The 18,431-nt window shown below is 39.4% G+C and overlaps 1 protein-coding gene across 3 annotated transcripts in view; it reads left to right on the forward strand.

The window, feature by feature from the left end:
- Prkg1 (protein kinase, cGMP-dependent, type I) overlaps nt 1-18,431 on the forward strand; it is a 1,308,883-nt gene that overhangs the window by 929,663 nt on the left and 360,789 nt on the right. For all 3 annotated transcript variants that reach the window (XM_004623947.2, XM_004623946.2, XM_023723235.1), the window contains exon 5: nt 3,699-3,762. In XM_004623947.2, coding sequence (XP_004624004.1) covers nt 3,699-3,762 — 64 coding nt within the window. The remainder of the gene's footprint in view (nt 1-3,698; nt 3,763-18,431) is intronic.

The raw sequence follows: 18,431 nt of genomic DNA on the forward strand, positions 1-18,431 counted from the left end.
TGTACTAAATCAAGTATTATTGTATCAATGTTTTTTTTTTTTCCTAAATAACTATCTAAAAGAATAAAGCACCACTCTCAAGGGTAATACTTTAATACCCTCACTGAAAAGTGTGTAGGTCCGTGAGTTTGTGATTGGTTGCATTGTGACTCACAGGGTTTTTATCCTTTGTTCATCAGTGCTGATTGGTGTACCCTTACGCAAACACTATGTTGGCCATAAAATCTCAGCTTAATTCCTGGCAAAATTAATATCACTCAAATTTTACCTCCTAGTACTGCCATTGCAAATATGAAGTCCTTCTTTTATTTAATTTTAAAAATCATTGGAAAAAAATCCCACTCTTTATACAATCTCTGTTATATTATATTTCAGTGAATTCTTTTACTCCAGACCTATTGTAAAACTTTAGGAGTCCAAAACATTTTACTACACAGCTATAAAAATTATTTGTAGTGACAGTGTATGTGTTACAAGAAATTGTTTTTTATATTTTTATTTAGTGTTTAAATATTCTATTTAGAAGTTTTTTTTTTTTTTTAATTTTTCCTTTTGAGACAGGTTGTTTGTCTCGAAGTTGAAATGATTTTCCCGTCTCAGACTCCTGAATGCTGGGATTAGAGGCATGCACCACCACGCCTGGCCTAGGAGTTCCTCTTCATAATTATACACCTTCAGTTTCTAAGTCAGGCAACTTTTATCTTGAGCTACAATGTATTAAAATTAGTACTTTGCAAAATTCAACTAATACATATCACAGCTACAATTTCATGAACATCCTCATACGTGTCGTTCTTGTTGTTCAGCCTGCTGGTTGACTGGTAATTGTTAGAGAACAAGATAGTTGTATGGCCTAACATGCCTGGTGTTTGGTCAAGAGAAACCTTGACATTTTCAAGATGGCTCCAGGAGTGTTTTTAAATTAATTTATAAAAGTGAAAGCAGACATGTACTTTTCTGTGAAATAATTTCCATCTTATTAAGTCCAGAAGTGTTTTAGTTGTTAGTGATCATTTCATGGAATGTATCTTCTTAAAATTATCCTTACTTTTAATTAGTAATAAATACTGCTCAACATTTTGAGGTAATCTTTCATTCTGCTAATAAGAAATGCTGCATGATGTTTTGAAGAATTTAAAAATGAATTTAAAATACATTTAAGGTGATGTCCTAAATATTGATGTGTTTATTTTCATTTAGTGTACTGGATGGTTAATCAAATATTACTTTTTTCTCATAGATAATACTGCTTATGATAGTGAAAATATTATAGCATGTCTTGACGGACACATCCTTTATAGAAATAAAAGTTGTGTCATAGAAGTAAATCCAGTGGGCCTGGCAGATAGTTCAGTAGAATAAGCGCTTCCCTGGCAAGTGCAAGGGTCTGAGTTCAATGCCTGCTTCGGCAAAAAAAAAAAAAGAAAGAAAGAAAGAAAGAAAAAAAGAAAAAAAGAATAGAAAAAGAAGTAAATCCAGTGATAAAATTCAACTGTCATTTGTATTTTCCCTAAATACTCAATGGGATGGAAAGACCCTAATTATTCTAACATCTCAGAAGAAACTAAAATAGAGCTCATTAAGAGAACAAGATGGAACTCAAATTTTCAAGTCACATAATTCATAGAAACAGCCTCCTCTACCTTCTGTCTCTACCTGTGGTATATTCTATCCAGATGCTTAACATCGACTGCTTTCTGGAAATTAAAGCCCATGTGGCTCAGGCCACAGCAGTAAATCTGGAGGAGCAGATGGTCCTGAGTGAATGGTTATACTTCTGCATAAAACTTGGACGGTATTGGGTTCTATCCTTAGGCTTTACCCTTAGTAATGGAAATTACAGTGACAAATGAACAGCAGACTTTCATGCTTATATCAAAATAGTATGTTACGGTTTTGTTCACTGCAGTATTCTAAGTGAGCTGAGATTAAGCTCTGTGCCAGACATCAGACATTGAAATGTGTACACTCATTTATAGTCTTTTCTCTATTCAAGCACTGGAATAAGATAAAATGAGAATTGAGTTCTATAACCTAGTTAGGTTTTCCAGTGGACTTCAGGAACCATATGTTGAGGAGCTTTTTTTTCTTCATTTAAGACCATTATTATTCCACATATCAAAGAGATTTCATTGGTTTCCTACTCAATGCCATGCGACATTTTCATTTGCTGATTAAAGAGGAAAAATAAAAGAACTAGATAAGAAAATGTGAAGACACATTTCCCACATTGTGGTACTATGGGTCTGGTTTTTTACTCTCTCCTGGTGAATCTTTTTTCTAATAATTGTTGTTAAATCCAAATTCTTGAGATTACGAAATCTCTGAAATAAAAGTTTATTGAGCCATTATAGATGCTGGATGGAAAAGGACCGGGTCCTGGGACAAAGGCCTGCAGCTACCGGAGCTGGGAGTACGTTTCCTTAAAAAAAAAAAATTAAAAATAAAACTTGGGGAAGGAAAACACTATGATCTTTATAGGCAGAAGATAAGAGGGCAGAGGGCAGAATGCTGTAAAGCAGAAGAAGATTTGTGATAGCAGAGCAACTCATAATTCAATGATTTGTTGCTGCTAAATTGGTTGTGTTTCACATTTCACAAAGTAAATGGGAAGGGTAGTCCTAGCGATTGGATTTGGTGGGATTTAAGGTTTCAGAATGCACTAAAAAAATGTAGAATATATTTTTTTCTTTTTGGCCTGCACCTTGCTGCTGATTAATGCCCACTCAGTACTTTCCATCTCTCCTCTTCCTTTATCTCCCTTTTGTAATTCAAGCTAGGACAGCTCAGAGTTTTTCTGTGATCCCTGGCCTATGGGGAATTCCCACACACCTGTTTCCACAACTTCAGTCAATCCATGCTGTTTGTTGCTTGAAAATCACTGCGCGTCTAGCATGTTGAGCAAGCAAGCCAGGTACAGTTCTTATGTCTAGTGAATTTTAATTCATGCAGGGAAGACCTTTATGCATTCTACACTGAGTGGGAAAAAAGAAAGCTAGTAAGTTAATAATGACACTTGGGGGCCAGCCACGTAGCTCAGTGGATTAAAGCGCCTGCAAGTAGGCTCAAGGGCTGGGGTTCGATCCCCAGGGCTGCTTTGCTGGCCCCACCCCTGAGGCATGCTAAGACAGCAGTTGAGACTGGGTTTGGTGGTGTGCGCCTGTAATCCCAGCTTGTGGGAGGCTGTAAACAGGCAGATCACTACGAGTCGGATCTAGTAGTGAGACCCTGAACACCCTGTAAAATCTTTCCTAAGATAAAAAAAAATAATAGTAATAATAATGGCCCTTGGCTAGTGGTAGGGAAGGGTAAGGCAGGTGTGGGGAAAGCAGGATGCTTTTCTATATTGTTTAATGCATGTTTGCACGTGACTGCATCATCAGTGAAGAGTAGTGGTGAGGTGGGTGTGGTGGGTGGAGAGCCAGAGGGTCAAGTGATCTGGTGGCCACAGAGAAAGAGACCTTGATGTACAGGAGGTAAGCAGGAGATGGGTTTGGACTCGGGTGGGCGCATCCCCAAGCTCGCTCCTGTGTCACCCCTTTCCATAAGACATGAAAGCATGCTTCGGAGCTGGCCTTGACCGTCCTCTGCGGATTCTCTCTCATGAAGTGTTATCATTGCCATTCAGCTCTATCACCTTTTTATTCATTAAGTGCTTGCTCCTGTGTTCACAGTGATCCTCTGCTTTTGTTTTTCAGTGTTCCAACATTCCAGAGCCTTCCAGAAGAGATCCTGAGCAAGCTTGCGGATGTCCTCGAGGAGGTAATTGTTTTTAGCCTTTCAGCGTTTTGGTCCAGGTCCCAGCCTGCTAGGCTGGCTTCTTTCACAGCTGTGTGACAACAAGGCACAAACTGCAGAAAGATCTTCTTAATTGTCTTTTAAGCTCTGTGGTGAGCTATACGTTGGCTTCAGCTAAAAAGCAGTTTAGCACACCTGGAATTTCTACCCAGCTGGAAACTGGCAAATCGACTTAACTAGGGAAGGAAGAAAACTTTCTGTTGCAATGAATACAATGTTACTTTGACTTCTGAAAATAGGAGATGTAATTTTTTTCTCTTATTTCAATTAATAGAAAGTAAATCTATAGTTATCACCACCCTAAAACTTCAGATTAGCAAATTTACAACAGAAATTAGCAGTTGGATACATAATTTCCTAGCACGTGAGTGTATTTTATGCACATAATTACATGCTTGAATGTGGGATGTTAGGGTATTTTTTTTCCTGAGTCCATGAAGTCACAATTTTGAAAAAGAAGAGAAATGCTGCTCATCATCCATTAGGCTGCTGCTTCTTGGGACACCTCACTGAGCTCCCTACCTGAGCAGGAGTGGCAGGAACTCCTTTTACTTACACCCATGAGGCCCCTACCAAGTTGGAAGCAGGCAAGTGTTAGTGACAGAACTTCTTTTCAAGGTATTGGGCACACAAGGGGCTTTTGTTGCTGTTGAAAAGTTAAAAAAAAAATTGTTCCATTTTGTTGAGTAAGCATAGTGTTTTGGCAATCAAGAAGTATCTTTGAGGGCTGGCCAAGTAGCTTAGTGGATTAAAGCACCTGCAAGCAAGCACAGGGGCTGGGGGTTCAATTCCTGGACCTGTCCTGCCAGCCCCACCCACAGGGCACGCTGAGATGGCAGATTGAGACTGGGCGTGGTGGTGTGCGCCTGTAATCCCAGCTTTTGGGAGGTTGTAAACAGGCGGATCACTAGGAGTCCGATCTAGTAGTGAGACCCTGAACACCCTGTAGACCCTTCCCTAAAAAATACAAAAAAAAAAAAAAAAAAAAAAAAAAAAAAAAAAAAAAAAAAAAAAAAAAAAAAAAAAAAAAAAAGAAGTATCTTTGAAGGCCAAACTGTCAGAATGCCTAAGTAGAATGTTCTTGCTCAAGCAGGAAACATGGAAGGCAAACTTGGTATTAGAAAACACTCAGCAAAGAATAAATTCAGAAATTTAGAAGATTAGTCAGTAAAGCAGGCAACATCATGGCCATCAGGAAACACAGGCACTGGGGATGTGACAGGTCAGGTCTGTTCATTTTTTATTTTTCATTTATTCAGAGAGCGTTCACTGAATGTCACCTATAATCAGAGGCCTGAGATATAGCAGTAAAAACAAAATGGCACAATCATGCCTCCTCGCATTTACATTCTAGAAAGGAAGATTCATAATAACCAGTGCTTAAAAAATTGGAATTATATGAGCCAATAAATAAGGTATGAATTACAAAGACCATAAAGGAGAGGATCTGTACAGTCTGGGTATTGATGGAAGCATTTGAGAGATACCATGAGGTACCTTTGTGCAGTAAGAAATTGTTGTCTATGAGAAGGATTTTAGTAAACTGTGTGGAACCAAATGGGTAAAAATGGCACAATAATATGGTAACTGGAATGTAGAAGATACCTGGAGATAGTATCTTGAGGGCCCAGTAGGTGGAGTGAGATATTTTAATTTCATCCTCTTAGCCTTATAAGCCCAGAAGCAAAGAAATAGGGACAGGATCAGATTACTAAACATTAGGACATATTATAGATGGAGGCTTAAATGGGCAAATAACAGTGAAATAAGATGCAAATAGCCAGCCCTGAAGCAAAGGGGAATTTAGTAATGTGCTTCCTTGGCTGAATCTTATTTTCAGATTAACTTTTCTTATTATCTCCTTAGAATTCGGACTTAATGTTAGTTGTTTTTATCAATTCTACAGTCGTTTGTTGAATGCCTACTATTTTCTGTGGTATGCAGCAATGAGACAACCAAACCCCTGTCTGGGTGGAGTTTATATTATTTACATGGGGCTGACCAAAGGCAAGGTGGCAAAGAGGACCCGCAGGTGGAGAGCTGGGGTTGTAGATGGATGGAGCACTTGCGGCTGAGCCTGAGGCCCTGGGCGCAGTCCTGAGCACCACACACCGAAGGAATGAAAACAAATAGAAAATAATAACCTGAAAGGCACATTTATCTCTGCGTTAAATAGGCTTGAATACTAAGGAATGAAATTCCAGCAGGAAGGTGGTCTCTCATCACAGAGAAGAATTCCGTGAGAGGCATAGGCAGATTCATTAGGCAGTGCTGGAAAGGAGAAGAGGGAAAGAACTCAAGCGGGAACAGCTGGAGGGGGCTCACCATGATAAATATGTTCAAGCTGCCCCACTTATGGGACAGGAAGGCAGCTGTTTTCCTTTTCTTTTCTTTTCTTTCTTTCTTTCTTTCTTTCTTTCTTTCTTTCTTTCTTTCATGTATTTGGTACAGGATCTCACTATGCAGTTCGGACTCGCAGTGATCCTCCTGTCTCAGCCTCCACTGAGGTTACAGGTGTGCACCACCATACCCAGACTTGGTGGCAGCCTCCTAGGATCCCTGCTCTTGCCTAAGGAAGGCAGCTTTTATGGATTGGCAGAGATGGACCAGGGTCTGCTTAATTATTTCCATTATTTCTATTTTGGCTTTGCTACGAAAATGGCTCAAGATGAATCCTTAAGGCTTGAGAGAAAATTTGGTTCTTATGAGGTGATTGTTCTTGCTTAAGAGGGGCGGGTGTCATGGACTGGCTGGCTTTTCCTGGGACTTGAGTTGATTACAGGTTTATGACAATAGCTGGAGGCTTCTAGGCTGCGCCCCAGGGGAGTCGGGATTTTGACCTTACAAATGCTGGCACTAGGACAGCTCTGTAAATCCTGAAAATTACTTCAGTTACTCTTGTCCTGGTGTCCTCAGCCTTGAAAAAGAGACAGAGTCAGTAAATTTAGGGCTAACAAACCTTGTTACACAGGCACGTTTAAGTGATTGGTAGGTCTCTGTGCAGAGAGAAGCAGGCCGGGAGGTGAGTAAATTTCTTAAGGTAAGAATGGAGAACTTCCTTACCTCCGTGCCTTTATTTTCTGTCTTACCTCAAAGGTAAGGTGTATCCGAAGGGATACAGGAGCTGCAGATCCTGTGCCCTGTAGCTGATGTGGCTTTTCTTTGGAGTGAAACAGAGGCCTCTGACAGCTCTAAACAGAAGACTGGGCTTATTTGACTTGAGTTTTTGACAAGATTACTTCGATTGCTCGGTTGGGAAACAATTAAGAAGGCTGTTGTAAAATCCAGAGGGAAATGAGGATGGCTTTTTTCACTGTGGCAAAAGAAAATTGAAAAGCAGTCAGATTTTCACTTATCTTGATGGTGAAACTGAGAAACTTGTCTATTGAAGTTTGTGGGAGAGAGAAGTCAAAGAAAGGAGTAGGCAGACAGGAGGAGTGGACAGAAAGGAGTAATAGGTGCCACACAGGCCATGGACGGTGGGAAAGGTGGGGCTCTTATTAATTGAAAATGGAGAAAAGCTGGGGTGAGGAGCATTGGGGAAAAGAAACAGCAATTTCAGAGAGGTGGAATGCTGGGAAAGCAAAGGGTTTGGAGTCTTTGGCAAGGAGGAGGCGTGCTCCATCTAGGAGGACCAAAGGGTCAGGGGTCATGGGCTACCTGGGGGCCAAAGGGGGATGAGTACTTGGCAGAACCCTGAAGCAGGCAGCAGCTAATAATGATTGTAATAATGAGAATAGACCTCAAAAACCCAGTGCTGAGAGAAAACAAGCAATATAGTTACAGAAATATTGTGTACTACACAGTTAGGATATAGGAGCATGAGTACATTTTGCTAAGAAACACTATAAAACTGCAAGTTGGATACATGTGAATGGTTCTTGTAGCATAAGATAGAGGAGAAGACTATGCAGATAAAAAGGAAGGAAGGAAGGAAGGAAGGAAGGAAGGAAGGAAGGAAGGAAGGAAGGGAGAAAGGAAGGGAGAAAGGAAGGGAGAAAGGGAGGAAGGGGAAGGCCTTGATTGATCTGTAGTATTTCCAATATAGGACAGTGAGAGTGAAGAGAAACCGGTGCCAGCCTGTGAAAATAGGAGAAAAAAAGCAAAAGTACTTTGTGCCTTATCTTCAGGGGTGGAAGTGGTTTTAGGAAGAGTTAGCCAAATCCTGAAGTTTGTAGAAAACGCAAGAAGAGAAATGGGTGTGGCAGGCATGAAGGGAAGACTGCGGCCAGTAGGCGGTAGGTCCTGGCCCTCGTAGGAACTGCTGAATTATCACGGTGCTCATCTAATATGGCTGAAGAAAGCAGCTTACTTCCCAGAGACCACCTGCCCGGTCCTCTCCAACCCAGCCCAGGGTGCAATTCCCTTTCACCTCTCCCACCTTCACACGGAAGACCCCAGTCAGCTCCTCAGGTATTTCTAAACATCCCCCACAAACTCCACCCCTAGCAAGTCCACAGAAGGCCCAGCTTTGTCTCAGGCAGGAGGCTCAGCCTGACCCATCTGCCCTCAGTCCTCTCCGGGTCTTTAGAGTTAAAAGCTTCTTTTATTTTTCCTAGCCGTTTGCGCCTTGGAAAAGCCTACTGATGCAGGGGCGCAGGAAAGGCCGCAGAAGCAGGATGCGGGAGGGAGTGGGTGCAGCCCATTGCATAGGTGCAGTGGGTGGACCCCAGCGCTAGGGAGAAGGGGGGGGGCAGGGCGCCTGGGCCCCGCGGGAGCTGGGCTGCGGGGCGGGCGACCAGGGCCGTGCGAAGTGCGCTGCAACGCTGTCTTTTTTCCAGAGACAGACGAGCAAGGCATCCACTGAGAACAATAATGGGATAGAGGAAGGAGTGGTTTAAAGATTAAGAAAAGTCTAAAGCGCAAAGGAACTAGGGAAATGGAATATCGTCACGTGGTGTCGTCCAACCCCCATCTGGCGTGAGCAATTTGCAGTTTAAGTTAAACAGGCCAACAAGGAAAATGGGTCCTACTCAACACCTCGAAAAGACAAGCGGGAGGGCATTTAAGCAGCAGGATGAGCTGGGGGAAAACCACTGGAGGAACGCTGCGAGGGTACCCACTAGGGAGTCAGGGCTCGGCGAGATTAGGCCAGCTACACTTGCTAATTGTCCCCTGTGCAAGTCAGACTCCCCTGTGCCATGCAGACCGGAAAGAAAGGAGGCCGTCTCCTTCTGTGTTTAGATTTTCACAGGAATGGCTCCCAGGTTCTCGAGAAAGGCGGTTTGGGGAGAACATTACATCTCAAAGTGGCAGATTAAGAATTTATAATTTTTTTTGCCTGGGGAGATGGATTGTCTGGATTGGAGGTCTAAGCGCTTACGTGGCAAGAGCAGGGACCTGTTTCATACTCCGTACCATATGCGGTGCCGGCCCTAGAACCCTCCGCGCACCTTGCTGGCCTGAAACCAACTGTGGTGGCACACGCTTGTGATCCCAGCACTGGGGAAGCTGAATACAGGAGGATCACTATAAGTGTGAACTGTATAGTGAGACCCTGTATCAATTAAGAAAAAATTAAAAAGGATTTATAACCTTTTTCTGGTCCTGGAAATGAAATACTGGAGTGCTTTCCCACTGAGTTATGCCCTGTCTTTTGTTTGGTTTTGAGACAGGGCTGAGGGAAATTGCTGAGGCATACCTTGAACTTGGGATCTACCTGCCCTAGTATCTAGAGTAGCTGGGAGTACAGGAAGGTGGCGTCCCACATAATGTGTGCAACTACTCATCTCCTCCTCCTCCTTCTTCTCTCCTACTCCTTCTTCTCTCCTCCTTCTCCTCCTCCTCTTGCTTCCCCTCTTGCTTCTTCTTCCTCCTCTTCTTCTTCTCCTCCTGCCCCTCCCCTCTTCCCCTCCCTCTCCTCCTTTTTCTTCACAACCTCCTCTTAGAAAAGGGACATTGGAAGCCTGAGTTGGGAAGGTTGTATAAAATTTAGTCAAGCTGAGGGGAAGGTCAAGCCCATCTTAGCTACTAGCCCGTATGACTGGTTTTCAAGCTTTATGTTTCCGTGGTTCCAGGGTTCAGATATGTACAGAATTGAACTTAACCTGGATTATTATTTTCCAAAAAGAAGGAGAGTGATTGAGAGAGGCATTAGGGGGTTGAGAATGCATGGGGAAAAAAAAATCAATGGTAATTTTGACTGAGATTTGAACTGGGCACCCAGAGAAGACCTGGGATTCTCAAAGACCAGCGGGGGCTATAGGATCACCAAAGGGTTTTGTTCTGTTGAAATTGGAGCATTTTTAGAGTTTTTCTGTAACTGAACTGAAAAGATACTAAAAATATCTCTGTTCTTTAGGTGGTAGCTATACAAGTAATTCTGTGATCCATTCACAAATTCTTAGTTTGAGGCTTATTGAAGTCAGTGTTCCTGTGATTTATCGGTCTCCTTCATCTGTGACCACAAAGTGAAGTGGAACATTGTTGCATTTGACTTCTGTTTTCAAGTGTAAGAAAAATTCATAAGGAAAAGCACTGGCTGTATTTTTCTCTGAATGTGCTGACCCGAAACCTCTGCAAATATAAATCTGCTTTTCCCAGTTGGTCTTTTTACTGTTTGCTGGTTTTTGTAGAATGCATTGAAGAACCCTCCTCTGACCTTGTCTGTGTACGTATGTCTTTAAAAAGCAATGAAACTAACACAAATTCATTAACTACAATCAACCCCCTTAAAAAGAAACACTAGAATCCATGAAATCCTTTAATCATTCTCTTTCTTTTTCACAGCTGTGAGCACATATGCTGTTTTATGTAACAATAGCCCTAAGTCTATAAATAATTCTGACCATAGAAATAGTTTAGTACTTTATGTCAGATTTTCTAATCACAAGATGTCTTAATTTATGCTTAGAATGTATGAGCAAAGGCACAATCCATAGCAATGATAACTGAGACAGAAAACAGATGATTTAGTGAGCATGCATTTGTTTTCAGGACATAAAAATGAAGTAAATGCAGAAAATACAAAATAGACATAAATACGCTCCCAAGTGAAAACAAAGCATTTAACTCAAGTTGAATAAACAAGCACAATGAGAAACTAGCTGAAATTACATGTCAGATAAAGGAAAGCCAATGGAGAAGGACAAAAGCAATGCCAATGTCACCTAATTTTAAGGGAAATGTGCTTACATAATAATTATGCTGTTTCTCCACAAAGATTATAAGAAGAGATCAGAGCCCCAAGTTACTTGTAGGGAGAAGCCATATGATTGTGGCCTTCCACAAAGGTTACAGCTTTGTTTATTTGACAGGTATACGTGGAACACTCAGCATGTGACAGGAATCGGCCCAGGCCTTGGGGATTCAGAGCCCTGATTCCCCCATGTCACACATTCTAGAGGAAGGTATAAACAGGTGATAAGTAAATATGAAAAATTCCATAAAGTGAGAAAGTGACACTGAAGTTGCCATTCAAAGAAAAATTGAAGACAAATTTAACAGAGTTTATTTAAGCAAAGAGTTCAGAACCAGGCAGCAGTCTAGACAAACATGGTTCAGATTACTCAACCCATTTAATGTGTACGAGATATATTTATAGCCATGAAAAGGGAAGTGATGTACAGAAACAACCTGATTGGCCAAAGTAGCCATTTGCCTTAATAGTCATATTTTGGCGCCTCTAATTGGCTGGAATTTCTGCTGCTGTGATTTGTGTAGATTGAGCTTCTTGTTGTAACAGTACTTCTAATTAGGTTACATTCTATTATACATCAAGTTAGGCTGCATTTCATTTATGTACAGAAACTTGAGGCCACAATGAGGCCGCTTTATGCTAAACAGTTCAACTTAGCATTATTGAAAGATATTTAAGCTAAGCTCTGAAAGAAGGCATGGAATGCCATTTTTATTAGGGAGAGGGAAGAGTATGTATTACATGGGATGGTCTTAGAGTGGGGATGAGTTTGCTTTCTCCTTAAAAACAGAAATAATGTAGGTGGCAGAGGTGGACTAAGAGGAGACTATTGAAAACCAGGCAAGATTGAGTCAGAGAAGGTTTCCCAACATGCGAAGAAGTTTGATTTTTATTATACTCACAATGAAAAAATGTTTAGCCCGTCAGAAGTAGAGTGACATTGTCTTGAGTTATGTTTTAGTACCTCTTGGGGTGTTATGATAAGAACAGATAACAGATGGATAGGCCAGGCAACTGCAAAATAACCCAGAGGAGAGTGAGGTGTTAGTGTGTGGGTTTATGTTCTCATGGATTATTTCATTTTTTCATATTAATTCTGAAACATTTCCAGCATAAAAGAAAAAATGTTTAAAAATTGGTACAAAGGAATCAGAAATGCAGAGAAATGCACTGTAATCAGACAGAAAGAATAGTAGATAATATGATAGTGAAAGTGAATGAGATACACATTACAAGAGGACCAGAGTGTGGTACAGAATTTGAGGAATATGTTCTTCAAGTGGAGAAAGGAACCCTTATGGATCATTCCTGCCATCACCTATCCAGACTTCTTCTGGGTCGCTGTGTTTGCCTACATGGATGTATCTATCTGTAGGTTGCTCCTCAACGAGATTATAAAACAGGCACTAACCCCCTTATTCTGAATGTAGCAGTTTAGGGCTTTCTTCTTTGTTCCACAAAATGGAACTACTTCCTTTGCATACTGAATCAATTGCTCCTTTTTCAGAAGCTTATACAAGTTTTCTTCAGTCGCTGGCTTGGTTTGGATGAGACCCTCCCCCTCCTTAGGCCCATCAATTACAGTCCTGCACCCTGAAGTGTTGCTGGAAGGTGGAACATTTAATAAATGGGACCTCAAGGAAGGTCCTAGTCATCGGGGATGGCCTCTCAAAGAACGTCGCAGACCCCCAACCCCTCTTCATTTCTGCTTCCCGGCTCCCAGGGCGAGTGGCTCTCAGCAGCATGGTCCTGCTGTGATGTGCTGCCTTTAAGGGGGCCAAGAGCTGCAGCTTCTGGGTGTCTGACTGAAATCTCGGAAATGGTGAACCAAAGAACCTTCTGTCTTTGTAAGATAATCATCTCAAATATTCTGTTTTGGTGATAGAACACTGACTACTACAGGACAGAAGATATTCTTACCAAAATACAGAGCTTCTTGGTGAAAGACCTATGGAGACCAAGAACAGTAATTCCAATATTTTCCCATGTTGCATTTTATAAAGCAGGCTGATAAACAGGGTTTCCTTGACTCTAATTTTTCACCTCCACTGTTATCAGACTATGTTCTTCTCATCCCATATCTTACTCAAACTAACACTGAATAAGTCTGGTTATCTTAGAGATTATAAATTTGGGTTGCTAGAGAAACCATTCTTAATTTATAAAATAGATTAGTTGCCCACGAACCAAGAAATGGATAGAAAAAAAAAATGTACTCTTTACCTACAGTGGAGTTCTCCTCAGCCATAAAAAATGATAAACTGGAGACTTTTGTAGGTAAATGGATGCAACACAATGCATAAGTGAAATAAACCAGACGGACACATGAAAGCATTATCTTGTCTCTGGTGTGAGAAGCTGAAAGAGTAAATAAGATCCGAAGAATATAGTACGTAGTTTAAAATAGGAAGAAACTGCTCAAAAGAAAAGAGAAACCTGCTTGGGGGAGGAATTGGAAAGACAAGGAAAGGAAAACAAAAAAAAAAAAAAAAAAATATATATATATATATATATATATATGATAAGGTAATTATGCTACTAATTTCTTTTAGTTTTTTAAAAAGAGAGGTTTGTAGTAATATTAGATTTAGATAATTAAGTGTTTATACCCTATATTCTGAGTAATTAATTTAAAGATAATGTAGTAGCCATTGTTATTCCCCTATTATCTTTTTTTTAATAAAGCGCTTCTTTTATTTTATTTATTTATTTATTTATTTATTTATTTATTTTACATTTATTTATTTGTGTGTGTGTGTGTGTGTGTGTGTGTGTGGGTGGCCAGCTCAGCCCACCAGGGGGCGTGACTGGCTGGCACGTGGTGCTGGGGGATTGAACCGCAGTCCCTGTGCTCTGTTTAGCCCAGCTTGTTCTAAGTAGGTGCTCCAGACCACCGAGCCATCTCACCAGCCCCTATTCCCCTATTATCTCTCTTAGAAATTTTATTTTTTTCTCTTTAAGATTAAAATAAATTAAAAACAGATTAAAGAAATCATTTATGTACAAGTAGAAAAAAGAAAACTCTGACTATGAATTAGTTCTATTAGCCTGTATACAACCCTATATATTAATAAACAAATAGATCTGAATTAATCAGATGTATTTGTATTGATTCTCAGAGTCTAGCGAGTAACTGTAAGTGGAAAAAATAGAAAGTAATAATTATGATCTTCTGTTTCAATATAACAAGGCAACACTTTCCTTCTTCATGTGCACATACTGTATTAATCCTCATAGATTAATTATTTTTTTAAAAATAGAATGATTTCTCTTAATTTCCAGCTAAATAATCGTTTCCCACTGAAGCACAACAAGGAAATGTTACTGAGAATCAACCCAATATTTAATAGTTATCTGAGTGTTGGGGTTGTGGTGATATCTTTAAACAAAGTGTCAAATAACACCTATTTTCACAGATACAGTGAACAAAGATTAACCTAGTGTGTCAAAAAAGAATACTTCAAAAGTTAGCTAAAAATTATACTTTGCCAAATAGGGGAGTAAAAGTTTATATAACTGAGGAAATTGTATTTCATTGAAAACGCCAGAATGAAGACCAACATTAAGTGAGCAAATTCATTATTAACCTCCTATTGTAGTTATATTTTATATGAACGGAGGTGGGGCACAGATGCTATATTTACATTTTCTGATTTGTAGATGGAGAAAAAGAAACCACTTTTTGATTGTATTAAAGTCTATTATATCTCAAATTTTCTCTTTAAAACACTTGATGTGATTTTATTGGAATAAGAGATCACTGTTTTAGCACCTTTTTCAGTGCCTTTCTAGTGTTGAATGTTCAGCTTTGCATGATTGGATCATGGGCACTTTTAAGCATGAAGAATGGGTATTAATTTGTGTCCCTGTATGGTTGATTCACTTATGATTCTGTGTATTGCATATTTATGCTATTATGACACAGACAAGGACTTAAACAACATTGTTTAGATTTTTTGAATTTTTTTTGTTGGGTGGAAATACATATGCTTTACCTTTTACTGTTTTTTTTATTGACACATTATTGCATATATTTGTAGGGATTTTTTTTGAATTTTTAAGAGGGAAATTATGAACAAATAATAAAAAAGAGGCTAGAAGAAATGGAAAAAAGAAGGAAACACTTTTCCGCAATCAATTCCTTGATCCTGGGTTGGGAGGCGAGTATCAGATTTCCCTTGTTGCCAGTCCGGCCTACTAAGTTGGCCTTGAGTAGCTTAGGCCATGCGCTGCCTGCCGCATTATTGTCTCGTGACAAGGGCTTGTCAGACTCTCTGCATTTCTGTTTGTGAACAGTATTTGCAAGGGGAAGTTCTGCGTTGGTGAAGTTTTGGAAACGCTGTGAAGCTCTCTCTTTTATCATTTTAAACAGGCCTGCAGTCCTTCAGGAAAGAAACTAACGCATCGGCCAAAAATATTATTAGTTCTCTTTGAAATGTGTTGTTTATTACTACACTTTTTCTTTTCTGCTTCAGGTTTGGCTCTTGCTATTCAGAGTCAAGCTGGGAGAATTCAAAGAACCTACTGTTTGTCAGTTGTCTTCATCTACATTACTCTGAATCTGGAAATGTAACATTCTTTTTTGTTGGCCCTGGTTCCTCTTGGATCTTCTCTTCTATACAGATGTAAATATAACAATGGGGGGAAATATTTGCAAAGCATTTAAATGATAAGGATCTCCTGTATTCACAATTTGAAAAAAAAAATATTCAACTTAAGATAAAAACAAGCATTTCAAAGATAAGGAAAGGAACCGAGTACACATTTCTCCAAAGAAGAGATAGAAAATTACAATAATCATGCTGAGAGCTTCTTGACATGATTTGTTGTTATGAAAACCTACCATTTCACTACCATCATCCTCATAACCCACCATTTCACTCCCACTAGAATGGCTGGAAATAGGGTAGATAGTAAAAATATTTCAGCAGGAATTATAGAAATTGCAGCCCACATATATTGGTAAGATTATTAAATGTTGCAGATTCTCTGGAAAGTAGCTTGGCAATTCCTAAAAATACTTTACAGAGGGTTCCCACATGACCAGCCAATTTCACTTCAGGTGATAAAGACAATAAAAATTATATCTGTGCAGAAACTTGCCCACAAGCAATTGTTATGCTATTGTTCACTATGCTATTTCAAAGAAAAAAGAAAAAAGGCTCCAACTGATGAATGGATGAATAAATGAATAAGAAAATTATGTTTTGTTCACAGAATGGATTGTTGTTGTGATGGGGTTGAACCAAGGCTCTGTTCTATGGAGCTACATGCCCAACCCTTGCTTCTACTTTATTGGGAGACAAAGGCTTACCAAATTGCACAGTCTGGCCTCAAAATGGCCATCTTCCTGCCTCAGTCTCCTGCACAGCTAGGATTTAGCATGTGTCACTTTGGCCAGCTACACAGGGAATATTATTGGAACTTAAGAGGAATAATTTACTGATACGCACTGCAATGAAGATGACCTTGATCACAGAGAGCACATTGGTCAAGCAATGGCCGTGACTCATCCACATGGCTGACACTGACAAAGGTTCTACAATCTGAGGTACAGGATCTCAACATAAATCCTGAGGGGATCTCACTGACCTTCTCAGACCCAAAAGCTACAACTCTTGTTGCATAGGTCCTGCTTTACCTTGGTCTTAACCACCCAGCAGAAAAGTATAAAAATAAAATATAAGAAGTAAAGCCATGCTGATATGTTGCACTGTAGGGGACTCAGGTCAACAATTTCTGACATTGCCAGTCAAGCGGAAGACCCAATACTATTATGAGCTACTGGACTCTTTTAGAATATTTTGCTGAGTTTACACAGCTATAATATTCAAATAATGGAACTTAGCAAAAAAAAAAGGAGACACAGAAGAATGTCCGTTTTGTATCTGTGTATTCAAAGTGGTTAGGATAGATATATAGTTACATTCTCTTAATGAACAGAGGGATTTGTTCTAATGGTGTTTGTAAATAGGATATCATGTCCACATCTTGTACAGCAATCAACCACTAGGAAGAATGTATGCAATGTGTTAATTATTAAAATTGTCCTACCAATTAGATTTGAAACTGTCTCATTGCTATTTGTTTCTCAATAAAATTATGAAAAAAAGATGACCTTGAAAGCATCAAGTTAACTAAAAATAAAAAAAGTTATCTTCTGTATATTTCCATTTATATGAAATCTCTAGGATGGGCTGTTATAGAAGATAGAATGTAAATTGGGAGCTGCTAGAGCTGGCAAATGGAGGAGAGGAAGTTATTCTTGGTGGGTAGGACTTTCTTTTTAGGATGAAAAACTAATTGAAAATGAGATTTGTGATGACTCCATAGTCCTTTGAATACTAAAAGTCATTGAATTTTGTAATGTAATTAGGCATGTTTTACAATTTGAATTTTCTTGATAAAAGTAAATAAGCACTTTGATTCTAGTTGCAATGACTACAGTGAAGGAAGCTGTTGAGGTTCTAAGGAAGAGGGAGTTGAGGTCCCCATTTGAGTTTGCTGCAGCGCAGATGCCACTATGGTAACAGTGTAGTTTAAAATGCCCCATGTTAATGGAAATGATATGATCTGAAAAGCTGCCATCTACAGGAGATTTGGGTCAGGAAACTGTATTTACATATTTGTTTGGTGTTTGGACAGTATTGACCTTTCAACACCTGTCTGAGATTTTTCTATGACTCTGTTCTCACATGAGACTGGGTCTCGATCATTTTGCTGCCTTTAGATCCATCCCTTTTTAGATCTCACAAATCAAATTATCTATCACTGTATAGAAAAGGTAAGTGAGATCAGGGAGATAGCTCAGTGGAATAAGGACTTGCCTGGCAGGTGCAAGGTCCTGAGTTTGATCCCTGGTACCACCAAAAAAACCAACCAAACAAACAAAAAAGGCAAGTGCATATTTATTGCTTTTTAGTGTTTTCTGGTTATGTGAAGATTTAGTCCTGGGGATTAAGTTCTTTAGAGGCAGAAACAGCGTTGTTAAAATTTCTTTTCACTGAGTACCTGTAAGCAGGTGATAAATCTCCCTTTAATTGGTGTAAACTTTCTGCCAGGTTAATGACATCTGCTTTTTCCTACCTGAGGCACATTCTATTTTTTTCTATTTTCTATTTCTATAGGTAGCACATGTATCTAAGTAGGGAGCTATTTTACCCCAAGGAATCTGACAGTAGAATCATTACCTCTCAGCACCATTTTGCACTACATCTTGAAAATTTGTGGACCAAACAAAAACACAATAATAAAAAAATATTGCTTTATTGCCTTTTTCACATGAGTTGGAGCGATGTCCTTCTGAACATGTTCACTTAAATTTTTTTTTTGAATTGTCTTTTTTTACTTTTTTTATTGAGACATCAGTTATTTTTATTTTAAAGAAAGAAAAAAAAATAGAAACAGTGGTACAAAATCTCAAAACAAGATTTTAGGAGAGTAACAATGGTTAGCACATTGTGTGTTGTTATTGCCAAAGTAGTTTCTCATATTA

This window comes from Octodon degus, unplaced genomic scaffold, assembly GCF_000260255.1.
Source record: "Octodon degus isolate 3935 unplaced genomic scaffold, OctDeg1.0 scaffold00005, whole genome shotgun sequence".
NCBI classification, from domain to species: Eukaryota; Metazoa; Chordata; class Mammalia; order Rodentia; family Octodontidae; genus Octodon; species Octodon degus.